General features: G+C 40.6%; 1 protein-coding gene across 1 annotated transcript; it reads left to right on the plus strand.

Moving 5' to 3' along the window:
* On the plus strand, positions 1-27,885 carry LOC102234802 (fidgetin-like). Its single transcript, XM_023329177.1, has 2 exons — positions 1-64; positions 21,376-27,885. Exon 2 carries the CDS (start codon positions 21,384-21,386, stop codon positions 23,652-23,654), a length of 2,271 nt encoding a protein of 756 aa, XP_023184945.1. The 5' UTR covers positions 1-64; positions 21,376-21,383; the 3' UTR covers positions 23,655-27,885.

The raw sequence follows: 27,885 nt of genomic DNA on the forward strand, positions 1-27,885 counted from the left end.
CCGGAATGTGATTACAGCTCCTGATCGATACAGAATGACACGATGCTGCTGGATGTCACCTAAAGTAAGAGGGCGGGAGTGTGTGTGTGCGTGTGTGCGTGTGTGTGTGTGTGTGGACGGCCCAGAAACGGAGAGGGCAGTGCATTCGAGCCCATATGTTAGTGTGTGTCACTCCATATGCTGATATGTGTGTGGGTGCTCACACCGTCCACCTCCCGGTGTGTGTGTGTGTGTCGGGGTGTGTGTGCGCATGTTAAACCTAGATCCTGCGCGGTAATGTGAGATCAGACGTAGTCTGTTACATCTGCTGTCAGCCAACTCGCTCTAACTCTGTTAAGGACGTTATTGATTGCTCATTATTACCCCGTTCCCTGAAAGATGAGCGTCCCCTATGATCACATTAAATCTCTCCCTCATCCAATTCTCCCGAGACGCCTTCTGCTCATCGGTGCCCATCAAATTTCTCCTCCGAGATCTGATATCAAGAAGCAGCACGAAGTTCTTTATTGTCTTTTCGCTCCGTTTGATTTTTTTTTTTCCTAAATAACCGTCTGTTTCCTTTCTTGTCGTCGTTTTAAGAAGCTCCGGCTTAGCTAATTGACGTCTTTTGGTCTGCGTAATGGAAATCAACCACGTTACAAATTATTTGTTTTCAGTCGCGGCAAAAATCCGCCCGAGGTTTTCATGTTAACTTTGTGATCCTCGTTAAATGCCTTGATTGCAAACAAAGAGGCGCTGACAAGAAAGTCGTCACGTTCTGCCATGTTTCATCAGCTGCGACAGGAACGTCTGGACGTCTAAACTTGGCTCCCTCTCGTGTCGTTTTCGCTGACGATAAGCAGTCGTTGAAGGTGTCAGGCGTCCCCACCCCCCCTCACCTTCCTCTGTTCGCTAAAGTTTGGGACGGCTGAAACCCAGCCCTCAGCGAGAGGCCATCTCATACGTCCCCCCCCATGAATAATGCAGAGCTATTGACTGTGTCAGTCGAGCGCGAGGAGACGCGGCCGGCAGCCAGCTTTGTATTCTGCCGCCGAAGCTGACTGGATGCCCTCACTTTGAGACAAACTGCCGGCAGTCTGCTCGGACTCCTACAGACAGGACCCGAATCTGCTGGTATGAGATGAGGGCCGTCGTCTGTGTGGAGGTAAAACCAGGCGTCGTCTTCCAAGGCAGAAGAGTCTGTAAATATGTTTCCAGTCCTCAAATGTGAGATAGATGTTCATCAGTCTGCACCGTGTGTGTGTGTGTGTGTGTGAGAGTTCTCCAGCAGGCTGCTGCAGAGCGCTCTAGTGAGAATCTCTTGGCCCCTCGACACGACCAGTTCAGTCTCAATGCCACCGATCGATCGGTCGTATTGATCCGCTGTTTGACTGTTTAGACAACCTGTGTGAATTCCAACATATTGCAAAGCCACAGTGGATTTAAAGATGCATGTGCAGACTCCGCTGGCTCATGTCCGCATGTGATGCACTATTTTGGTTTTAAGTGTCATGCCCTTATAGTAGTCAAGCTGCATTCCTCTTTGAACCTGCTGCTGCACACTGCCGGTCAGCAGGCTGAAGAAAGAGGATCTGAAAATGTTTCCGATTCGGATGTTGATGTGTCATTTCCTGGATGTCAGTAATATATTTATTCTGTTGGAAAGACTGACCGCCCTGCATGCCCATGGTTAATGTGATTCTGATGAAAGAGAAAGAAAATAAATTGCGAGTGGTATGTCTAACGAATGCAAAATAACTTCAAACTAATCTTCAATCTTTAAGATCATTAGGTATAACCTTTACTGTCAGCTTGTTGTATTATTGCAGTACTTGAAAAAAGCAGTAAAATCAAGTTTAAGTATTAGAATAATATACTTTAAAATTAGATTATTTTTACTGAAAGTTGTGATGCCACAAATATCTCACACTGATTGATCACACTGTAGCAAATCTCACATAACATGCATTCAGTTCCCTTAAAAATAAGAGAGAAAAAAGTATAATTTATAGAAAACATCCAACAGATTACATGCATAAAAATTATGCATAAAAATATTTGCGATAGCAAGTGGCATTCATCCTTCTCTGGCCAATATCATAAATAATAGCAAACAAAAGTAATTGATTAGGCAGTGTTATATACCCCTGAGTAAAAACACTATGATTGAACATATAACATGATCTGTTAATGAATATAATTTTAGAATCAGATGCAACGTTTATTTTTATCCACATTTTTAAGCAATAACAGGAAGTAAACATCTGCTAAATGTATTCATCTTTTTCATTAAACATTGATCAGTGTTTTGTGGTATATTTTTGATCTCCAATGCCTGTAAGTTCTCAACTCTTATTTTTTGGGAACTAGTGGATATAAGAACATGTATTGTTCTTATATCTACTACGTAATATGTTGTGTTGCCTTAGAAAGCCTGTAAGTTAAGTCAAGTTTATTTGTATCACACATTTCAACAACTAGGCAGTTCTAAGTGATTTACATGATGAAGGCCTAAGATAGTAACTAATTATATTGGGAATAGAAATCAACAAACATTACAATTTGTCAAATACCATCATCAAAATCATTAAGAGTAATCGTTATCAAGCTAAGCTCACCCATTCTCTTACTTGATAACTGTTTGGAAATTTTACTGTTTGCTGAGTCATCAATGTAGTGGCGGCATCATGCTGTGGGGAAGCCACTTAGGAGCTCAAGCTTATTTAAAGCTAGTTTGGAAGCGCCAAGCGACATGACTGTTAACCAGCCGATTGCAGGCTAGTTAATTTAGCAGATATACTCCAATTAAGCAGCTAATATCTGACAGTTTCAGCAGCAGTACGAATACCTTCTTTAATATTTCAAATAAAAGCAGTTAGACCAAGTTTTACATTTAAGTTTGATATTTTTATGTTTGTCTGATGTTTTTATTTCAGGTCTAATTAATTATGCTCAACTGTAGGCTTAGCAGTTAAAGGCTCAGTGCTTACAGCTGTGTTTTTTTTTTATTTGAGAAAGAGGGAGCTAATTTCTCCAGTTTTCACTGGTCAAACCTGAAACTGCATCACACATTGCGTTGTCAGTAGCTCTTGTCAGAAGTGTGCTTTATTTGATACTTGAAACACGCATGTGCATGAGGGATCCTGCAAGTTCACAGGCTGGGGGTGGAGGTTATCCCTGCAGGCCCTCCTCGGTAATTCACACACTACGCCCGCACGAACACGCACACAGACGTGCAGCCTCACATGTGCACCGCTCGGCCGGGGCGTTAATCTCCTCCAACTGCTGCGGATCTCTAATCTGCCTTCCTTGCCAGGTGTTTAATTGGCTGCAAAATCCATCTTAATGAGTTGAAGCAGTGTTTTTATATATATATATATATATATATATATATATATATATATATATATATATATATATATATATATGACCAAAATAAAGTTGGACTTCTCCTGCTTTGACTAGAGCTTAAAAACGTGTGTAAATGTGAGCAGAGCAGCGAGGGTTTGAGAGGTCTAAAGAGTCAGAGCACTGACTGGGCTGTCATCCAGTCTGCTGGGGTTGCTACGCTGTTTTAATGTCTCCGATTTGACCTTTGTCTTGACAAATTTTAAGGAACAAACATGAGAAATCAATCTGAATTTATCTCTGATGTATTTCTATAGAGTTATCAACCAAGAACCGGTGATGGGAGAATGGAAAGAAGAAAGGGAAAGAAATAACAAAAGAATGCAGGAAGGACAGAGGAAAGGATGGAAGGAGGGATTAAGGGAATGAAAAAGTTAAAATAAGGAAGGTATAAAAATGAATGATGAAGGAACAATGTAAGAAGGAAAGCAAAAAAAGAAGGGACAAGTAAAGTAGGAAAGAAAAAGGAGGAAGGACGGATTAATGGAAGAAGGAAGGGAGGCATTAGTATATGAAAGGATGACCAGAATGATTAGTGGATAGTAGGCATGCACCGATTACAGTTTTCTGACCAATCACTGATCTTTAAAAAACTGACCTGCCAATTCTGATTTTGGCCTATAGTGAGTTTTTTAGTCTGAAGTGTTTCTAAATTTATAATTAGAAAGAGGCCGAGTTGGCAACAGTGGAATGACTATTGTTAACTGCAAACGTGTAGACATGACCTGGTGGGCAGAGGATGGGTTGATGGGTGGATGCTTTTTAGCGAGGCAGATAAGATTGGTGGTTAAGATCAGCTTCCCATTTAAGTATCAGCCAATCAGCAATCTCCCAAAATAAAAAAAAATCTTGGCCAATTTATTGACGCACCACTATTGGAAAGGTAGATAAACAGAGGGCTGCAGCTCACCGTTAGACACCAGAGAAACAAACATTTATATACAAACATTTCAAAATATTTACAGCTTACCCAGACCTGGAAAACATAAAAAAAATTCCAGACTTTTCCAGACTGTGTAGGAACCCCCTGTCTGCATGTTGGGGCGCGCACGCGTGTGTATGTGTGTGTGTTCCATCTCATATCTCTGCCACCACCATGGTACACACAAACACACACAAATAAGCCCACTGCAGACAGACATAAATGAATCCACAGATGGTGGCTCTCCGGCAGTCACTCCTGGACTGTCTGTCTACGTGCCAGCGATGATAACGCACACACACACACACACGCACGCTTGCAGATGCCTGGCGGCCACAAACACAGTGATGCATCATTGAGCATCGGCGGGTTTTTCTCTAACTGCTGAGGGGAAATCAGTGTGGTGTTAAGTAACCGTTCATGTGGAGCCGAGACCACACACAAACAAACATGGCACCTACACTTCTAAAAATACATCCACCTTCCTCTAGAGTAGCGTTATATACAGGCTGCGGAAAGTATTTACACCCTCGCAGATTACTTCTGCTTTTGCTTTTTTGTCACGCTTGAGTGGTTCAGTTCATCAAACACCACTTGAAATCATATCTAGATAAACTGAGTAAATACCACAAGCAGTTTTCAAATATTTTAATGTATTAGGGCAAAAAAATCTATCCAACTCAACCTAGCTTTGTGTGAATAAGTTGTCAACCACGTTTTTGGGAAAAGCCAGATAATATTCATACTCTTGCCAGATTCAAAATTATTTAGATTCAAGCAAGAAGTTTGATTCCTGTTAGTAAATAAGACAGGCTTCTGTCAAAGGATAGTAAAATAATAAAAAAGAAGGATTGTCTGGAAAAAAAAATTTAATCATGTTTTTTAAACAGTCATGTCAAAAATCATTATTACCCTCCTCCATAGCCAGTGGAAAAATGTTTACTGGCATTACAGCAGTGAAACTCTTCTTGTAACTAATGGCCAGGTTATTTTGGTGATGATTTATGCTGATGATATGCAAATCTTTGGCGTTGAAAGGCCTCCTTCAAACTAATTGATTATGTTGTATGTAGGAACTCACTCCAAACCATTAATATCACCTTAGGAAAAACAAAACACATTAAAGCAATGAGAGTGAAGAACAGATGAGAAACAAAGTCATCTAAAAGATTGGAATAAGTTGGAAAGCCTATTTGTAAGGCTTTTGGACTGTAAGCCACAGTGAGAATCAGTATCCATAAATAGAGAAAACATGGAAAATTACTTACCTAACTCATCCAGGAGGTCGCTAAAGAATCCAGAATCCTATCTAAAGCTCAGGAGATTGCACTTGCCTCAGTTATAGTTAATATCCTTGATTCAAAAATACAAAAGACGTGATCAACAATGGTCTCTGTGGGAGAGTAATAAGTCCAACACCACTGCTGAACAGAATAACACAAAGGCCTGCCTCCTTCATAATTTCCAAGAAGTATTTTTACAAATAAAACTAGCACAACGTTTCAGAAACATATCATCATATTGACATAGCTTCATAACATTATGATGGTCTGGTGTTGATTTTCTGTTTCAGAACTGGGTGAATAGGAAAATAAATTGAAAGGTTTGGTATTGACTCAAAGTATGGACCTAAATCCAATTATGATGCTACACCAGGACCTTAAATAAGCTCAAAAATCCTCAAATTCCCCCACAAACGGGTTGCCAAAATTGCTCCACCATGATGGAAAGACTTACAAGTATCACAAACTCTTGCCAGTAATCCAAATTCGTTTGATCTGAGACACATAAGTGTGACTAAAAAGCAAAACAGAAGAAATCTGCATGGTGATTACTTTTTTCACAACACCGTGAGATTGAATAAAGTGAACGTTTTCCCACTCGCCAGACTTGTGTTTGTGCTGCCTACTGCTTCTTCTTCTTCCATAAGTGATCATTAATATGTTAATACATCTCTAGTGTCACCATTTCATCCCAGTGACAAATATCTCTTTCAAACCCTAACTTGGATTGTGATATATTCATTTGTTGATGCATTGTTAATGCCTCCTCTCTGGTTCAGAGCGTGCTGCGCAGGTAATCGCCCACTCCGGGGCCGCCGCGCCGACTGTTTGTGATGTGGATCTTTTCTGAGGATTGTATTTGAATAATGAGGGAGGCTGGAGCGTTTCTCTTGTGCGGAGTGTCTCAGCGCAGCCGCTGCAAGTGACCTCTGAATAGTTGTTTTGGATTAGCCATCAAAGTCTTCTCTCGAAGTGGCCAATAGACAGGTACTTCCAGAAATGAGTCACTTGAAAATGATCATTGCCGCCGTTGCTGTATAAGATAATGGATAACCATTACACTCCATTTTCCCCCAGCTCCTCACCCACACAACGCCTGCTCTTGAAATATGATGCATCCACTGTGCTTAGTGAGCACTTAATGTCCAAAAGCACCGTGTTTGTTGAGATTTACAACTGCACCGGCTGGAGGGGGGTAGAAGAAAGAGTATGTCGTCGGCGTATAATGTTGTTCGCTCAATAATTATCTCATTTTATTTACGAAGACAGACAGCTTTAGACGAGGTTAGAGGCTTCCTCTCTATTATCTCCACCTGCGTCCCCTTCGAATCCTCCCCCCTCCTGCCACTAAATGACGCCCTTCATGTCGAGGACTTTCCAAAGTTTCCACACAGGAGGAAGGAGGGAGTAGAGATGACAAAATTACACCCTGGCTCTCTTCAATTGGATGTCGGATCAATGCAATTTCTAAAAGGATTAGACCTCCTCTCAGAAATCTATTTTAATTACTGAACACACAGGTAAACAAAGTAGTGTTGGTTCGCTGGTATGGATTCAAACGTCAGCGGGGTATTGATAGTGTGTGGCCCCATGTTAACCTCCGAGCTGCTGTGAAAGATCCTGCTTGTTCCACCTTGAGTGAACGAAGCGGAGGACTTTTAGTGGGGAATACCGACGTAGATGTAGAAACGTTTCTGCTGTCACCAAAAAAACTCTGCGGACGCGAGGGAAGGGGGTTATCTGACACCAGAGCTGGTGTTGCTCGCAGGAAAGAGGAAACTGTAGGATTAGTAGCTGTTTCTTGAAACCTCTTCAAGATGAAGAGATGTTGCACATGTATATGTAGGGCCGGCCCAACAGATAAGTAAGCTAAATTTTTGATTCTACTATTAAATCTGATAGACTTGGGCCAGGATGTTTTAACGCCTTAATTTTGATTAATTATTTACATAGATTTTAACACAACCAATGTGTTTTTTTTTTGTTTGTTTTTTTTACATACAAAAGACCCGAATCAGAACTTTTTAAATATGTTTATGGTAAAACGGACACACAAGCAGCATACGCAAACAACAGTGATGGACGACAAAGCCGCATTTCTTGACCCACTCGGGATTGATTATAGTAAGCAGACGTCTCTAACGCTAATGTCAGTGTCCACAGTTCATATTTCAAAAACCAAAGTATTTCTAAAAACATCCAATGAATGATGAGAACTTCTTGAAATACTTTAAAACCTGAATGGGTACCCATAACCTAATTAACAGATTAAGAGCAATCAATACGATGTCTTTGATATTGACATTGTATTGATATGTATCTATTTCATAATTAAAGCAGCAAAAAGGTTGTTTTGAATTGAAGATGTAGCCTATTTTGCCTATTATAGACGCTGCAATTAACTCAATAAAAAATATTTAAGAGTTTGACCACAAGATTTGAGGGTTTCAGTATAGATAAATGAACATAATTATTATTTTAGCTGAAACTGTAAAGTAATTAACGAGTTTACTGCATCTTCAGTCATCATTGTCTGATTATGTTCATGCAGTAAAAATCTGATGCAACACTTGAAATATTTTCATTGTATTTGAGCTTGGTTTGGTCATAAATACATCTCCTATCTTAAGTAACCAATCGAACTTGTTTGCTTGTATGCTGTTAGTGGTGGTGATGTTCTCAGCAGGAAGAGGACCCAAAATTAATTTCTGCTCAAAGCCCAAAAAAAAGCTTTTGCCAGTTTGGAGTCTATGAATAAATGGAAATAAAATTATGGGTTTTTTAGTTTTTTACAGATAAAAATACAAAAAGTAAAGTCTGCATCTGGTTTCAGCTGCATTTACTCTAGTAGTCCTAAATAAAAGTCAGTGGAATGCTCAAAAAAAGATTATCATCGCCATGTAAAAAAGACAAATATGTTACTATTTCATGCTAAAACAGTTTAGAGAAAGCAGATGAATCTTTGGCAAGACAAGAAAAACCCTGACATTTTCGCTATCTGCTGTTAACTGTAATTCTCAATCTATAATATGTCAGCAAAATATACAGTACCTGTTCAGAGCTGTACTAAAATACAAAATAGTCAACAATCCTTCATTTAATGCCTCTCTAATTAAGTTTATAACTGCTACTGAATTGCGTATGAATACTTGTTGGTTCATAATCCTCACAGAAAAACGAAGCAAGATGCTCTTAATGTGTAACCAAGCCTTGATTTACTGTTTAACTTATTACAAATAATTTCGTCTCCACTTTTTTTTTTTTTTAATCTATTTTAATAAAGGATTTATAAAGGTCATAGGTCTTATCTTAGGTCATAGCTGGAGCAGCATTTTCTCTTGTTCTTTATAAGTACTTAATGATTTATAAAGTGTTTATAGCTAAATTGACATATTTTTCGCGTTAAATTAAACATTTATTAGCGTGATCTGAATATTTAGCAAGTTTTAACTCAATATTTTGTTTTGCTGAATCAAATACTGCAGTAAGTTAAGTGTTGATGTCTCTTCTGTGGAGTTCATTATAGTCTTAAAGTAGTTTAACAGTATGATTTTAGTTACTTTATAAGCAGTTTCCCTGTCAAGCTTTTAAAAGTGATAACTTAAGTTTTAAAAGTTGTTTTCTATATTTTAACTCTATAAATAATTCAGTGAAAGCTTTACAGATCAACAGCAAGCTTGAGGTCATAGGACAAGTTTCGATCTGACTGGTTTCTGTTTAGACAAAATTTACATAAAGTTTTTTTTGCTGTTTATTTGGATTTCTTTTTTTTTTTAGTGGATGAAAAAAGGGAAAATTGTGCCAACATAGCAGCCAGTTTAAGTCACATGAGTGTATTTTTATTTTATTTTTCTCCCTTCCTGATGATGTGTTGGTGGGTTTTTTTGCCGCTTTGCTTTTCTGACTGATGAAACGTAGCTGTGGAGATGCTGTCGGGGTCGTGACACTGTTAGAGCACAGTTGTGGTGCTAGTCGTTACAGATGTTTTGTCTGCCAGATAAGAATACTCCGTTTGCCTCAGCGGGCCTGATGCTTCTGTGTCTGTCTCCATTCTCTCCTGTGTGTGTGTGTGTGTGTGTGTGTATGCATGTGTGTGTGTCTTTGAGGAACGAATCTCTGTGTGGTGGCGGGTGATTAGGCACGCTGCGCTAGTCACAGGAAATGGAGTATCTGACGGACAGGCCGAGTGCATTATAGATGAATGCCATGCGTTAGTGGCTCGGGGCCCCCGCCGAATATCTCTCAATTTCCTTTCTGAATGACAAAAGAAGCCACGCACAATTTCCTTGATCCGGAGCATTTGTTTAACTGCGCCCTACCCATTTAACCCACCCATTCAATAGTCTGTCTTGTAAAAGGAAATTTAGACTGTGTCAATTTATACAGCTCTAAAGAAGATCTGATACCCGCAGTCAGGGGCACCGATGATACCACGCTGGAATTAAGTTACAGATTTATTGTGCTAAAGCCAGATTTCTTTAAATTTAGATCCATCTTTATATATACTGTTTTTTTTTTCTTTCTTCCATTATATCCTTCTTTCTTTCTATACAGCTGTGAGGCTCAATCGTAGCTCCACAGACATTTCAAAGTTTTCTGGTCAAAGCTGTGCAAACTTATCAGACGGTCAAAGATCACCGATTACAATGAATATTTGATTTTCTTCTATAAAGCTGCTGTCATTTGTCAAATACTCTTATATCGTAGCTCGGAGCTGTCATCTCTGCAGCATCCGAACACCCCCACCCACCCCGCACCCGTTCCCCCAGCCCCTCCCTCCGTTTACTGTCTTTGAGTTAGTGACAGCTCATCTCTCCTGGTCACTGCTCGCTGCCGAGACTTTGAACTCCCTCAGCTCCCTCCCTTTTCTCTTGTTGTTGTTGTTGCTAGTTGCTGTAGCGCTTTGCAGCTTCACTTGAATAGAACAGTTGGACCGTAATGAAATAGTATGAAAATTTTGTTAAATATTTTAGCATTGTTTGAAGATTTTTGGCAAAATGTGTAAAAAAAAAGTATTACAAGCTGAAGTTGTTGCACAAATAATAAGAAAATCATGATACATTTTATTTATAAAGCGCAGCACAGTAATAAAGATTAAAAACAATAGTAATGTGAAAATGTATTTATTTATCTTCTTCACACAACCTTAAACAAAACATATGTATGAAATAAATTGTAGTCAGTTCAATTTAATCTGAACATTTTGGGTGTAAGTGAAAATTCTTGCTTAGAGTTAAAACAAATGCATATTCTCTTGAACAAGAGAATATATTCTAGATTTGCTTTGTCAGCATTGCTACTTTTCTTTAAGGTGGTGCTAATTCCAGGAAAATAAAAAGTTTGGCCACAAAGCAGATTTGAGCACAAGATATTGTTTTCCAAGGAATCCTGTACATTAAATAAAAACCAAAATGAAGGCGACTTCTTATTTTTGGTGTTCACACAGAGTTAAATAAATTTGACAATTGCCCTTTATCTTATGTGAACACAACAGCACTTACACTGTTGTTTTTACAAACAGCAGAGAAAAGTATTAACTTTCAAGTCTATTATTGTGAAGGTTTGAAGGAAGTTGTGTCTCAGCTGATTTTCTGTAGTAAGGCTCCTGACTCCTGATGGCTTTATTAATTGACAAGAGGTGAAAATTGGACAATGTTTCCTTAATTGGCAAAGCAAATACTGAAAAACTTAGAAAATGAATAAAAAACTCACTCACAAATACTTCAATGTATACACTGGAACATTCCAGTGATTCCTTCACTTTCTATTAAGAACCTTTATTAAAGAACCTACAGTTCTTTTTTTCTTTTTCTATGTCATGGTCATTAGAAAATAAGAATGGAATTACAATCTGAATCAGCAGGTCAGACTTAAAGGAAAGCAAGAAAAAGTCTGGGTGGTGTATTTCTACTTCTAGAAGCTTTGTGCACAGGCATAATAGTGATTATTTTTATTACCCAGGCAGGTATTAGCAGACCCTTAGATCCATGAACCTCAATAAGCTAGTAACTTTGCACGAGCCAATATTAAGATGTACAAATGTTGCTAAACATGGCAGATTCTAAACGACTAAGATTTCCCACAATATTGTACCTGTGGTTTTATGTCCCTTCACTTTAAGTGGTAGAGAAACTCCTATGGAGTTAAATGTTTCTCTGCCTGTCCCCCACCTGTTTCTGTTGGTTAAAAAAAGCTTCTACTTTTTGATTGCTCAAAAAAGACAGATTTGGGTGTTTGGAAATATCTACAATATTCTACGGCTGACTGCATGTGTGTGTCCCATCTTAAACAGATCAGATTATGAGGATATTTCTGGTCCTCTGCCATGTCCAGATGACCCCACAGAGTGTCACTTAGATGTAGTTCTGAATGCTGAGTAGACCATTTCAAAATGTAAAATGTTCTCTCTAGAGAACGTTTGGACTTTGATTCTCAAAAGAATTAAGATTCTTCTTCATTTCCATGTTTCTAGCAGACTACTAAAGACTTTGGGTCAAAACTGACTGCATTTTAGCACTGTTCATGATTTCATCCACCTTAACAAAAGGTCTAGTAACATCTGAAGAAAAGGAACCCCAGAGCATAATCTTACCACCACCGTGTTTCACTGTAGTTGTGTGTGTTTTGGGTGCTGTGTTTGTGCGAAATATACCATTTGGCAGGGGTAGACATACGCCTGCTAATGTAGCAGAAATTTGTATAATGTAGCAGAACTTTTTTTTGTTTGTTTATTTAGCGCCATTTTTGCTTAGTTTGAAAATGCTTAGCATACTTAGCCTCCCATAAATAATTTTTTCTGGATAAATTCTAAAGTGCCAATTTAAGTTTTTTGTAAACCTTCATTTGAATAAAGTTTATCGACTCTTAAAACTCTAAGTAGCTAAATATTTATATTTATGCTTTTATTTTGAAGTGGGTAAAGACTGTTTGCAGTTCTGTTTCCTTTCCTCGTGTTTTCTCTCTTTTTTTCCTCAGTAACTTTATTTCAAACAAGAAATGTACAGGAACAAAATAAAACATGTACAGTAGAGAACAAGATATGAACATAAAATATGTCAAGGCATTATAGAACATGTAAATGATGTTGAAATTAAACTGGTGCTCAAGGGTTGCAAACTATCAAGGACAGATATGTTTGATTTGAAGTTAGCACTTTACCGTTAGCTTCCACTACACACTGTTTTGATGCAGTTATTTAGTGTCAGTGGAGCTAATGCTTATTAAAGCTTTGTTGTGCTTTAGAGGGCCGGTGTCCTGCATGTTTGAGATGTTAATTTGATTCAACACAATTGAATGGTTCTTTAGTGGCTTCTTCTTAATTGTGTTTTCACAAAATTCATTTAAAGCTTTCATTTTACTGATAGGGGTTGTACAATTGTTTAAAAGTGTTCTGCCTCAGTGATGTATATTATCTAATCATGCAAAGAATATCTTTTATTCTTTGTGGAACAAGTCTGACCTGACACTGAGGAGCAGCCAGACCCACCATACGTTTGCCTCACCCCCCCCCCCCCCCCCCCCCCCCCCCAAAAAAAAAAACAACACGGTTTTAATCAGTTTGCTGTTTGTTGGCTGCCACTAAGAAAGGAAGCATAATTGTATTTGTTGTGCTCATAACAAACAAAGCTTATTAGTGGTGATTCTGAGGGGACGGATGAACCCAGTTCGGATTCTTGTGTGTGTCAAGCGAGTCACATAAGCTCATGACTAATTTGATAATTAATTGCCTTTTGGAGGACCTAATCACATTATTTGACTCACTACGGCAGGTTGTGTTCCAGCACCGTGTTGCCTGTAGCTTAGTCACAGTGTACCGGACTCATTAACAAGGTTGTTGAACACACATACGTACGAACAAGTCATTAAACAAAAGCCGCGTACTGTACGGCGCGTGTTGAGGTGTAGTGATTGAGAGGTTAAAAGATGCCCTCTGGTGTATTTGATAAAGATTTGAATAACTGGCTGCTTAGATTTCCCAGGTGGTGTGTGAAAGCGGGTCTGTCTTGATGAAGTTATCGCTTGTCACGCAGCTCCTCCTCCTCCAACGGCCCCACGTACAAATAAATAAATAAAAAGTCCTACATGATAATTTGTTTTTCAAGGTCTCCTGTGTGTGTTTATGTTAAAAAGACAAAGAAGGGCACACATTTATCTCTCCATGTATGGGTGTGCGCGCGTGCGTTTCTTCCTCCTAACACATACGGCTTAATTATGACGTTACCAAAATGGGCAGTTTGCTCCGACACCCCGCTTGCAGAATCACACAGCAGACAGACTTAAAAGAGCTCATTAGCTCTCTCTAAAGAGCTGTTTACTGCATATACACACACGCACAGTAATGGGCAGCTCTGTTGATGCAGATGGACGCCGAGCATAATGAGAATGATTAGGCTTCTCTATGCGGAGGCCTGGAGGAGGATGAGAAAAACGCTGGCAGGCTTCAGAAGGTGGAAAAGATTTTTCTGTTGGATGTTGTTTCAGCTGAGTGCACCATCTCACTCCCTCCCCCTTTTTCTCCTCCTTTTCTCTGCAGCACACTGATGCTGTGCTTTTTTTTTTTTTTTTTCTGGAGGCACACACACACACACACACGTTTCTGCATGTGTCCACTTGTAAAGTCGCTTTGAAGAAAAGGGAAATTATTAAATGCAAACGCATTGAAATTACCCACCGGGACCTCTTACTTTTCAAGGAGTAATCAGAAAATAAATATGACGACTGGAATGACATCTCTAAATTCTTATCTGCATGGAAGGCAATAATTGTTAATAAAACCCAGATTTGCTCCAAAAGTAACAAATTTCATAGTGTTTTTTCTTTTTTTAAATAAGCCCAGGGCCTTTATAGTTTCAGAAATAATAACATAAAAAAAAACATTCCTTCCTAGAGGCTGATTTTTGTTCCATGTCTTTGAATCTTTTGACATTGAATTCAAGCCTTTTTTTTTTTTCTTTTTCAGCGACTTTCAAGGATGCAGAAGGAAAGTAAAGGGGTGCAGTAAGTCCCCACACCCAAGCCTTCACGGTCACAATAAGTGACATTGCTCGCTCGTTGCCCCTGGTTTACATCACATTAAATTAGAGGTTGAACCCCTGAACGATCCCTAAGTCAATCCTCTCTGCCATATGTTTTGGAGAAGGAGCAGCGAGTTCAAAGTGGCTCCGTTCAAAGCGCCTGTCCTCATTTGAATAACGTAGAGTAATCGCTATTACCTTATTTAAATAGTGCAAGTTATCATTTGGCCTTCATTTGCATTGCTGGGGTAATCACAGCGTCTCTGCATTAACCTCATTAAAGACGAGATGAAAGCCTTGATGGAGCCTGACACTCTTTTATATACATTATCTTTATTAATGACGGTATTAGAAACATCCGAGTTTCTTGAAATATGCTGGAAATTGAGTTTTTCTTGTCGCACTGAGCAGACAAAAGACTTGGACAGCTTGTGTTTCTGGTTCTTCCTTGTGATTGTGACACTTCCTTCATCTTATTTAGACTTTGCTTCTCTTATTTCCTTCTTGTCTGAATATAGATGCTCTGAGAAATTATCTACTGACTTAAGCTGAACAGTTTTCAGCTTGACTATGTCGTACTGGTGCCTGGACTGAAATAAAAAAATGTGTTTCTGATTAGTCAACGTGGCAGACTGGGCTACCCAATCATTCTGGAAACAACACTCTTCATTGTGGAAGTTGTTACTGAGAAAAGACAACTTGGTTTCCTTTTTTCAGTATAAATTAGCTAATTAAACAGAATTAAAAGGAAGTGTGCAGATTATAGAAGTTGTAAAGCTATTTTTCACAACGTGTTAGGACGACTGCAATTTACTGAGGCTGCAAGACAGTAAGGTAAAGGGAAATGTAAAGGAGATAACAGGAAGGCTGAATGGAGTATTTCAAAGTTGTTTGTTTTTATTTTCAGCCTTTGTTGTAGAACATGCTGGATTTGGAAATGTCGACTATGCTAACATAAGAATGTTTATTCACCAAGTAAAATACCAAGTTTTGTTTCAGTAATGCTAACGATGCTAATTACAAATGTAAGATGCTAAACAGTTTAGAGTGTAAACGCCTCATTTCAGAATTTTATAAAAGCCACATTTTGCTGTAAGGCTAGTTAATATTTTGAACTGTAGTTCTTCAAAAGTGATAGAAATTTGTCTCAACAGATCAAAATGTGCTGGTCATTTTTACTACCTAGCTAGCTAAAGGAAGGTTAGCACTTTTACAACTCTAAATTACAGAGTTTACTAATATAAAAGCAAAGTTATAATGATATAGATACTAATGTAAGATGCCTGTGCTCAGGCATCTTACATTAGTTTTAACAATACAGTAGCATTGCATTACAGCATAATAAAGTACTGTAATTGTGCTTTATTTTGCTTTATTTTGCCTTCCTGGAAGTCGGTTTCTGGTTGATTCAAGTTTTCTGCAATTCCACAAAATTCCCCTTTGGTGGCTACAGATTGATGTCCTGTGTTAGACGACTTCATCACAATAGAAAACAAACTACCAAAGGGGTAACATGATGAAGTAGCATAATTCTTCATATTCTAGCAGCAATGTTAATGTACAGCTGACCTAACTCTGGAGAAAATAGTTTCCTTTTTTAATTGCTTCATCACAAAGAATCTGGAAATCCTGTGTTCTTTCCTCAGCAACAAGTTCCATACCAAATTGTGTCTTTTTACAGATTTCTCCTGTTTTTTTTTTTCATTTCTTAAATGTTTTAGATAATACAATAACAGACCAAGATAACATGTGAATAACCACATCTTTTTTCAAAGCTGATATCAATTTAACTGCCAAACCTGTAAAATCAAGAAATGTTTCAATAGGACCTGACTAACAACATGAAAGTAGGCCAAAAGATCTCAAAAAGCAGCACACAATTCCACCGATCTAAAGAAATTTAATAACAGATGTATTGATGTGAAAACTCTTCAATATGGCTGAAGTAAACAATCCTGGAAAGAAGAGTGAGTCAAAACTCCTTCAAAGCGATGTGAGAGATGCATTGGCTCTATGATTAATAGCTAAAAGAAGATTTTACCTCAGATAATCTCTTTCTGATTCATAATTATTGGATTGTAATTTGGATTTGTTGTTGACCTTTTCTGATTATTCTGTTTCTGGTGCTGCATACAGTAAACTGTTTCCAGATGCTGTAACTTCCTGTTGTGCGATCAGATGTTATCGTCACCCTATTGTGTGTAAAGTTGGACACTGAGGAAACTAAACTGAGAAAAAACGAAATAATTTGAGCTTCTATCATTACGTTTTCTGTTTGTTTACAGCAAACAGAAAACGTAATGGTCTGCTGCTTAAGATATATTTAAAAGTAGATATTTGAATATACATATAGCTATAATTCACTCTTTGACCTGTACATTTAAGGAAAAATTAGAAAAATGTAACATCTTAAAACATGAAATAAACATTTGTGTTGACGTAAAAACTGCTCCATAAAAACTTACTGAAGTATTTTATAGGCAGAGGTAAAGTGCATGATTCCCTGATCAATCTGGGGCCAATATCCAGATTTTTGCTAGCGTAAAATGACATAAAGATGGATGTTTCTGCAGAAGCATTACTGCAGATTGACATGGAATCAAGGGAAGGCGCTTCATAGCCGGCCTGTTTATCTGCAGAGAGGAGAGCTGCTGTGAGAACACATGCGGTTATTAAAGCTCCTGAGCCAGACGGGGAATACACACTTAGTTTGTTAGAGAGCGTGTGTGTTTACTGATGCAGAGGACGAGGCTGAAACTTGCCGAGAGCATTACCTCATGAATGTTATCCTTGCTATCTACAGCTATATATTATTTAGTGGTGCTGAAAAGGTAATGTGAAAGTTACAGAGAGTTGCAGCCAAACCCACATGTAGCTTTTGGCTACAGATCAGACGGTACGAGAACACAGAAAACAACTTTAAATCACTTGCTCACAGAGGAGTTGTATCATTTGGCCGAAATTATTGTCTCATTGGAAAATTAAGTCTACTTTTGTGTGTGTGTTTTTTATTTTTTATTAAACCACTCGGTGAGGTTTAATAAAACCTCGCTGTTCATGCTCTGTGTGAATAAATTACTGGCCTTTAAAACATACATGGCTACTCTAAAAAAATCTACCCTATGAGAAATGCCAGTGTTTACTTTAAGATCATACGTGAAAGTAAGTTAAAACTTAAATCTGCCTAAATGAAAACCCCATTGAAAGAATACACTTTTAGGACTTTTCAGCTAATTCCCAGAAAAATAGCTTAGTGTTTGACCACAAATGCTTTTTTTCCCCTAATTTAATGTGAAAGTATTCATTTAGAAACAGCTCAGTGGACTTTAATGTCAATTATTTCATGTGGATATTTGAAAAAATAGCAACTGTAATGAAAAATGTGACGCAAACCTAAATTATGAAGTGGAACAAAAGTTATTACGCGGTTTCTCAAATGCTCTTGCAAATATACATTTGAGAAGTGTAGCATACATTTGTGTTCAGACCCCTTTACTGGGTTACATAGTACCATTTTATAGCGCAATCAAGTAACTACATTACCTTCAATTTCTGTGTATATCAAACATAAAAGAAAATTGACTTCACAATTTGACGGCTTGAAATTGACCTCTGTCTCTTTAAGAAACTCCTACTCTCTCTGACACTTCCTCACGTCTAAATAATTTGAGTTTCTATCAATATGTTTTCTGTAAACAAACAGAAAACGAAATGGTCTGCTGCTTAAAAACGACAAGATAATGTCGTTTTTCAGTTAAGCTGTTTACAAATGTTCTTTGTAGCATCGGACTGAGAAATAGTTCCTATGATAAGCCCAGCAGACTCATAGTTGCTAATTGCTGCTGCCGCTAGTCTGTAGGAACTGTGCGGGCGAGGGGCACTTTGTGAGGCAGAATCTCGGCTGGAAAGTGCAGCTCCAAACATTTAGGCACCCCAATGGCTAAATGTTTTACAAGAGAGTAATGTATTTCTCCAACATTTATGAACGAATCAAGGCAACACTCCGGGTATGTTTCTGATGAGGGAATAACATTATAACATCATTTAAAGCTCAAAAACATCAATTTTACATAATACTTCCTTTTTAAATTAAGCATGTTGAATATATGCTTCAAAGCATTCCAGGCTATTAACCCCTTGGAAGACTTTTTTTGCTGTTTTACATAAGTTCACCATGGCAACATACCTGCTATTAAAAGAATATGCCGCAGCCAAGATAATTTATTTCAAGTCTGCAGTTAGCAAAAATATAACTGATGAATAGTTTAACTTAAAATCAAATCCTGATGGTGAAATTTTAATTCTATTAAGATTGAAGCAATCTTTTTCGGGGGGGGGGTTTCCTGTTAATAAATGTAAACACTCCTGAAATGCTGCCCCTTAATAAAGTAATAAAGAAGCTCAGCAGCTAATAGAAAACTTCGGATCTGCTCTTGCTTCCTTGCTACTCTGAGAGGGTGATGGGCTCGCTAGCCCCCCCCCGTAAGACTCCCCTCGGCTAAAATGTTGTAAATTAACACAATTAGCAGATCGCCATTCTGCTAATTAGCCGCTGGCGTCTGCAGAGGGATGGTTAAGAGAGGAGAATGAGAGAGGAAATAAGAGTCTGGGGACGGGATCCCCCCTTATTCACTCCCTGCCCGCATTGTTACCAAACAAACACAGAGCCTCGGAGAAGGCAGCAAAAGAGTGTTAATGTGTCGGCTTTTCCTCCCATGTCTGTGTCTGCAGAAGCATAAACGGATGGCAGGAAGGGAATAGATTTTATTTGGCGTGCCTGATTTACTCTCGCAAATAGACGCATGGCAAACCAATTCCAGAGCCGGGCATTGCTCAGCGGACCCCCAGCTGTGGGTCTCTCCGCATGCAACTGCCGCCAGTCAATAAGTCGCAGGAAGCAGCCTAAATGACACCGATATTATCCTTTATTTGTGTGCACTAAGTCAAATCAAACAGGGTTCAATCTGCCGCGCGGCTGCTGTGATTACGCCCCGTCCAGCCTTTGATAGCATCAAGGCTTTGATAGCGAGACAACGATGGAGTCGCTGTGTGACTGTCAGTGTTTGCAGATGGCATTGGCTAGGATTAAAGGAAACAGTGGCTCTCCAGCCTCCCGAGGCAATAAAGGGGAGAGCCAGGTGAGCGTGTCTGAGATGAGATGGAGCAAGGAAGGAGGGGAGGCAGAGAGGAAGGGAGGGCAGCGACGCGAGCACAGGCGGAGTAAATAAGAGGAGGGGCGGATGCACAGAAAAGGGAATGAAAGCAGGGAGATATATATCGAAATAGATTGAGTCAGAATAAAAGAAGGTGAAGAGAAATAAAGAGAGTGGTGGGGAGAGAAGGAAAAAAGCAAAGATGGAAGCAGGAGTGAGGGAAGACAAGGCAACGGGGAGGTACGAAGAAGAGAGGTAGACGGAGAAGAGGAGGTCAAGGTGGAGCCGTGCAGACAGGAACTAAGCTTGAGACACAATGTGTTGTAATTCATAGCTCGCCACAGCTGCTGTGTGCGTGCCTGTGTTTGTCCGTCTGGGTCAGTGGATGCATGCGTGCGTGCGCGTGTGTGTGTGCACCACTGCACGCTCGAGTGAAGGCATAGGGCTTTTTTTTAAGTGTCAGTGTGTATGAGCACAGGTTTGTGTGTGTTGAATGAAAGCACTATGAGCAAATCGGTGTGTGGGCGTGCGGGGGTGTGTGTGTGTCTGTGTGTGTTGTGTAGTTGTAGTGCGAGGCACATTTTCAAACCCATCTCCAGCCACCTCAGATGAGCTGGGGATTATAGAGTGACCCTCAATGCCTCTGTCTTATTGGTCTGGCTGTGGTGCATTAGGCTGCCAGTAGCAGCCATCCCACTGTCCTTCCCTGCCGCAATACACTGAGCCCTGCAAAAGTATTCACACCCTGTGAACTTTCCCATATTCTGCCATGCTACAACTTCAAGCTTTAAGGTATTCTGTCATAAGCAATAAAAACAGTTACTCACTCTGCAAATCTGACGTTTATGGAGAAGTGGTGAGGAAATGCATTGCTGAGCGAAAGTTACAAGTAATCTAGCTTGAAGTTGGTGATGGCAGCATCATGCTGAGGACAAGCTTTTCTTCAGGGACTGGGAAATTTACTTCCAACACCTTTTTCTCTCTTTCTTTAGTTTGTTGTTTTGTAAGTCTACAAACACACCGCAAATCATATTTAGATTCATATAATGTTAAAAATCTTTGCACTCCAACTGGCAGTAAACTTAATTTTGCTCAAACCATTATTTGCATTATTTTGTAATAAGCCAAATCATAAATTTTTATGATGGCAGATTTGATTAACTGTGGATTTGTATGTTCATAGTTACCAGCCTTGTTAATAGTGGCCCAGTCAAAGTCCAGACATAAATCTAGGAGAGAGCATCAGCTACTTTGCAAAGAAAAATGGGAACAAGTCTTTGGAGTTTAGACATGCTCCCAAGACTGGCAGCTGCAATTGTAGTCAAAGACGGTCGAAAAGACTAAAAATTTATATTTACAAAATAATAACTCTTTTTTTCTTTCACTTCACATTTATATCCTACATTGTGTGGGTCTACAGCGTAAAATCCAAATAATATAGATTAGATTGTGGTTGTAAAGGGACAAAATAGGAAAAGAGGTAAATTAGTGAGGAGTACAGTCTCCACTTCAATGTAGGATTTCTGATTTGTTTCAGACAAGTGGATGGTGTTTTTAATTGATTTCCACATTGTCTTGTTATGACTGTGTGGTAATATCTCTGTTTCCTTTTTCAGGCTTGAAGATGCAGTGGACCCCCGAGCACAGCCAGTGGGCCGAACAGCATTTCGACATCTCCTCTACCACCCGCTCCCCAGCCCACAAGGCTGAGGCCTACAGGGCGGTGTCAGGCCATCTGCAACGGTCCGCCACCTACCAGTACGCCTGGGCCAACGACGACATTTCTGCCCTCACTGCCTCCAACCTGCTCAAGAAGTATGCTGAAAAGTACTCTGGGATCCTTGAGATGCCCGCCTCTTACTCTGAGGTGCCTGGGGTCCCTGGGGTGATGAATGGCCGGAAAGGCGAGTCAGAGCCCTGGCAAGATGGCGTCTACCCCATGAGCTGTATCCCAGAGGGAGTTTCTGTCAGAAAGGGAGGTGTTGCCGCTGCGTCTGAAGTGGTCTCTGGGATCTGCAGCTCCCCAGGCCTGGCTTCCAGCACCCTCAGCGAGCCCAGCTACTCCAGCAGCAGCTGTGGGAGCCACTCAGCCACGGCGCTCCACTCCTCCTCCATGACGTCTCAGGAATACGGCGCCACGTACAGCGGCTCCTACCTGCACAGTAGTTACAGCTCCCAGTCCGCCCCCGCCGCTGCCCTTCCCTCCCCACTGCACAACTCTGGGCTTTTACAGCCCCCTCCACCTCCTTCCCACCCCACCATTGTTCCAGCTTACAATGGAGGCTCCCCCAACTTGTCTAGTTATAATTACCCCCCAGCTGGCTACCCAGCTCAGAGCCCAGTTGGACCGGGATACAGCCCTGGAGGAGCACCCCCTCCTTCCTCGTACCTCCCCTCAGGCATCGCCGCCCCTACTCCTCTCCCCCCTTCTTCTGCTTTACCTGGATACCCATACCAGAGCCACAATCTGACCCCAATTGCCCCCACTCCCCTCAACAGCAGTTCCTCCAACACGTTGAAAAGGAAGGCCTTCTATATGACAGGCCAAGGAGAGATGGACACGTCTTACGGGAATTTTGGGTATCCCCAGGCACGGAGCTCAACAGAGAGTCCCATGTACAGGGTGGCAGACAGCAGCAGTGCAAACGGGGGCTCTAACAGTGGGGGCGGGGGTGGCTTCGACAGGAATCCGGAGAAGTCATCCTTGCCATTTAATCCTCAGAAACAGTCCGCAATGCCATCAGAGCAGCAGCAGAGAAAGTACGGCAGCCAGGCAACAGGTGGGCCACTTACCCCACCAGCCTACGTCTCCTCAAGCCTGGGGGGCTCACGGTCAGCAGACTCTCTTGCCAGCTTCACCTCCCCCTCCCTTAGTGAGCAAGGTGCTGATGATCACCGCCTCCACCTTTCCCACTCAGCACCAGGGCCTACCTCCTCCTCCTCTTCCGCTTCATCCCGCCCTGCCGAGGAGCAATTAAAAACCTGCGACCCTCACCTCCTGGACCTTGTGACCTCAGAAATCATTCAGCAGGGCCCTCCTGTGGACTGGAGTGACATCGCAGGTCTAGAACTGGCCAAAGTTATGTTGAAGGAAGAGGTCCTGTGGCCCATTCTGCGTCCAGACATGTTCAGTAGTTTAGGGCCGGCACCTCGCTGCATGTTGCTGTTTGGCCCGAGGGGCAGCGGCAGGACGTTGCTAGGCCGCTGCCTTGCCAGTCAGCTGGGAGCGACATTTCTGCAGCTCAGCGGCTCTACTCTGGCCACCAAGTGGCTGGCGGATGGAGAGGAAATTATCCGTGCGTCATTCCTGGTGGCCCGTTGCCGACAGCCATCGGTGCTCTTCATTAGCGAGGTGGACATGCTCCTGTCAGCTCACGTCAGTGAAGAGAGTCCAATCACCCGACTGAAGGGGGAACTACTCACCCAGCTTGACTCTCTCCTTATGAGCTCAGGTGAAGACGGAGGCAACCAAGTCCTAGTCATTTGCTCCACAAGCAGACCTCAAGATATGGATGAAGGCCTCCGGAGGTACTTTACTCGGAGGGTACTAGTGCCCCTACCGGACAGCGCAGCCCGACACCAGATTATGAACCAGGTTCTGGCCCAATCCCAGCACAAGTTCTGCTTAAGCGAGGAGGAGCTGGCACTGCTGGTGCAGCACACCGAGGGTTTCTCTGGACTGGACTTGGCCAGACTCTGCCAGGAGGCCCTTGTAGGTCTCTTACATGTCTCAGCACAAGGCATGGACATGACGGGCATGATGCCCCGGGGGCAGATCAGGCCCCTCACCTACCAGGACATTGAAGGTGTCTGTTGTAAATTCCAAGCAAGTATATCGCAGAAAGAGATCGACACTTACACCGAATGGAACAAAATGTTCGGCTGCAGCCAGTGATCAAAATAGGCACTGCCCTTGAGAAAAAGAGGCTTCCACAATTCCTCCCCTCAGGGCTTAAGCGTTGTGCTAGAGGGAAAAGCCGACAGAAGGCCGACGCGAGCCCGCGGTGTCCTCACAGAGACCTGGTTTGATTCAACAACAAGCAGTTTTGCTGTTAATGAGACAATTTTCAATCCAAACGCTTGACAAGCCAGGCGCCGTTTACACATTTCAAACAAGTCAGCTTTGTGTGAGACGCCCTGGTGTCCGTGTACATATATTGTATGTCGTTGTTTCTTCAGATTTAGTTGGCTTTCCAAGTGCCTGAAGTGGTGCTTTCTGAGTTCTCTTAATTTGCCTCACAATCGAAATTCATGGCATGAGCTGATGATTATTAGAGCTTTAAGCCTTCAGCAGAGAGTCTGAAAAACAGATTGACAGTTAGCGGCGGGGGTGGTTATTCATCCTTTATAGTCTTTTGTTGCGGCAATCCATTTCGGTGGCGGACGTCTGGGCCCTACGACGCGTGTCTGCAAAACAAACAAACGTAAGAAACAAGCAAATAACACTCAGGAAAGCATTTGTAAATTGTACAGTACCTCTGGAAATCTCGACAAAAAAGCACTAAGATTTGAGAAGAGAATCTTTCACATTTAGGTGGACCTCAAGGGGCTGGGATAAAAATCACAAAGTGGTGACAATGAATGTATTAGATGTGTTCTGATTGGTGGAACATGATCTACATTGAGAGTAAAGCATTGCGTCTTTATTTTCCCATCAGAGCAGTCTCTTTAGTTGCCTGCATCTTCTTGACCAATCCTGAAATGTATTTCCTTCATTCTACAAACACTGTTCTGCTGCCTAGCTGAGTTTGAGACTTTAAAAACAGGCAGGTGTGTTGAGGCTGGTAGGTGTTGTACATCACCATTGTTCATATAACACACTCTAGGCTGTTTGATCATGCTGCTTGGAAGCTCCATCAGTTTATCAGGCATTTATTTATTTCTCTGTTTTGTTTTTGTGATTCTACTTGTAAGATTGTAGAAAAGCATTATGAAAAATTTCAATTAGAAAATATACATGTTAGCTTAATGGCTAACTACAGCCATATATGAGATCTTATCACCCAATTTTTAATATAAAATTAATTCCACAATCTTTCTAAAGTATATGAACTTTTTCACAATTTGTCACATTATAATAAATACTTTTGACCAAAAAACACCCCAAAAAACTGAAAAGTATGGCGTGCATTTGTATTTCACAACTCTTTAGGTGACTTTTGAAGGTTGATTTTATTTTAGAATCATTAAAGAGTTTTCCAATACGTCATTAAACCCATTTAATCCCATTGTAAGTGCAGCTGTTCTGTGAAACACAGTGGTGGCAGTATCATGCTGTAGAGAGCCAGGTCTTCAGGAAGGACAGGGAAACTACCCTGATCTGATAGAGAATGGAGGTAGCATGTTTACATGCAAAGAGATACCATTCAAAGCGTGGGGAAGATATAAATGGACGCTGCACTTTTTAGAATTTTACATGTAAAACATTTGAAAACATTTTTCCACCCATCTCCCATTTATGCGCTATTCTTTGTCAGTCTATTTCAGTGAAATACGTTACACAACAAACTTTAATGAGTTCTATAGTTGAGCATTTTTTTTCGCAAGACACTGTTCATGTCTTAAAGTGGAAAGTTACTATCATTACAATATCAAAAATGACTCCCTGTATGGGTTTTTGACCTCATCTGTTATCATCCAGGAAGTTGATATTCGGCAGCTGATTCGCTGTTTCTAATCTTTTCTCTGGAAATGTTACTGAATTTTAAAACAGTAACGTTAAAACACCTGCTCATTTATGCCCATAAAAAGGTCAACTAAATTGTATTAGCTGGTTAGGTTGACTTGTTTTGCCGTGGGTAAATAATTTTAAACAATACCAACAGTAGAAAAAGGAGTACAGTGAGGAAACAAAAGTTGTCCATAAGTTTGGCTTTCTGTTCTTAAACTAAAACAGGATTATTTTCATGTAGGACTGTAAGAAAACCATAATGTGGGTCTGTTTGAAGTTCCAATATGCCATTAAACCCATTTTGACCAAGTCTTATGGAAGATTATTTAGGTTGTATGTATAATAAACAATCTTATACTCACAAATGTTTGACCACCACAAATAAATTACCCCGGTTTTTAAGTTACTGTCTTCCTAAAAATTTTCATACTTCTTGAGCTTTTTTCATGTGATGGAACAACACAAAAGTAGTGCAACTAGTACTTGTGAAGTGGAAGAAAATGTCCATGTTTCCAGAATGTTTTTACAAACAAGCATCTGAAAAGCGACAGTCCTGATTACTGCAGTTTGGTTCTTTATGACATCCTTACGAAGTTATTTGGGAGACAATTCAAACAGGTAAACTGGTCATCTTGTTGTATTAGATGGAAATTCACCTATTTGGTTCGCATGCAAAGCATTAAATGGGATCCAAAATTAAACCCGCCATACAAACAGTGAAACATGGGGGTGGCAGCATCATTCTGTGGGAATGGTTTCCATCTGCGGCTACAATAAAAGGACTTTAAGCTTTTTCATACATTGACTCACAAGAGGCTGACTTCAACTGTATGTCACACTTTTTAGATTTATATTTACAAAATAAAATTTAAATACATCTAGACTTACAATTCCCAACTTTGCACTACTTTGTGTTGGTCCATCACATACAATCCCAACAAAAAAACACCGAAATTTGACTAAATATGAGGAAGTTCACGCAAGACGCTGTCACTTTTTTCTTTCTGCATAGCTGCATTGTCAGTTGGATTTGTTCATATTTTTCAGATGAAGACAAAGAGAAACTAGCACAAATCTTCAAGGTCCTTTACAACAGTGAGTCCTCCGTTATTCACTGTATTCCATTAGGAGTGTGTGTCCTCTCCTTGCCAACTCCACTGGGAGACCGTATTTTTGTGTGCAGTTATCCTGACGTCATTTTTCCTTTTTTTTTTTAAGTTTAACCAAACATTTACTGAATCGCCGTTATCTGTAGTGTATGATCGGCCCCGCTTTCACGAGCACCGCCGGTGCAGCACCTGACGTAGAGGGTAGGAGAGTTCTGCTGAGCATCAGCAAAACCAACGGCGAGGAGAGAGATAGGCAGGCGGCGTGGCAGCAGCACAAGGGGGAAAGCAAAGTAGTCCGTCAGAAAAACCACCCTCAAAACAATCTGTGCGAGAATTCCTTCTGTCAGCAAATCCTCTGGAGAAAGAGTCTCTTTGGACAGGAAAAAAAAACCCACTAATGCACTTCAGAGCGCACAACAGCAGCGCAGGCGTTCCCTTTCTCCCCTTGTTCTCTACAGCAGACCAACAAACGACTTGAAACGCGGCGGTCAATGCTACGCTTCGCTTCTAACACGCGCTGTGATCCTTCTCGCTTTTAGTCTTATTTTCCCTCCACGCCGTGCAAACCTAGGTTGTTGTGTGTGTTTTTTTTCTCCTCCTGCCTTTTAAATTGTTACTTTAAGCGTTTCTACCTCATAGCTGCAGAACACTTGTGCTTTTTGATCTGCGTGTTTCCAAACGTCGACATTTCAGAGAAAACGACAAAAAAAACAAAAAACAGACGGAGAACAGGAGAGAGTACCACCGTAAAGTTTGCGCAGTCTACCTCAGATGACTGTACTTAAAAAAAAACATTTAGCTGATGGTGCAACCGCAGGCTGCAGCATAGCCTAGACTGTACGCACGTATGTGTGTCACCGTTTGTCCCATCCGAGCTATTTGCAGCACACACACACACACACACACACACACACACACACACACGCTCTCAAGACGATGCAGACGTGAAAAAAAAAATGGAAAAAATAACCTCGCAAGCAATTTGTGAGGAGTTGGGGGTCAACTTAAAGGTGACCTGGAAATGTATAATCCAATACATTTGCTTTAATCCTTTGTGAACTACTGTGGTTGTGCGCGTGTGAATGTGTATATACGTAGGCACACTCCTTTTTTAAAAAATTTTCATTTAGTGTGTGGAATTTTATAAATCGTTAGTATATATAACACACTTGCACAACTTTAAAACAGAGTGTAACGTGTTTCTGTTGTACATACCTATACATACAATACAAATGCACCACTTGTTTATATGTGTGAATATGTTGCCATACTTGCAGTCAACTTAAATGTATTTTCATGTAATCTGAGGTACAAACAGCAACAAACGATTCATTAAAGACGTTTTC

Source organism: Xiphophorus maculatus, chromosome 24 (assembly GCF_002775205.1).
Source record: "Xiphophorus maculatus strain JP 163 A chromosome 24, X_maculatus-5.0-male, whole genome shotgun sequence".
In the NCBI taxonomy this organism is placed as follows: domain Eukaryota; kingdom Metazoa; phylum Chordata; class Actinopteri; order Cyprinodontiformes; family Poeciliidae; genus Xiphophorus; species Xiphophorus maculatus.

Coding starts and splice junctions, on each gene's coding strand:
- LOC102234802 (XM_023329177.1), top strand. CDS start 21,384: ATGCAGTGGACCCCCGAGCACAGCCAGTGGGCCGAACAGCATTTCGAC.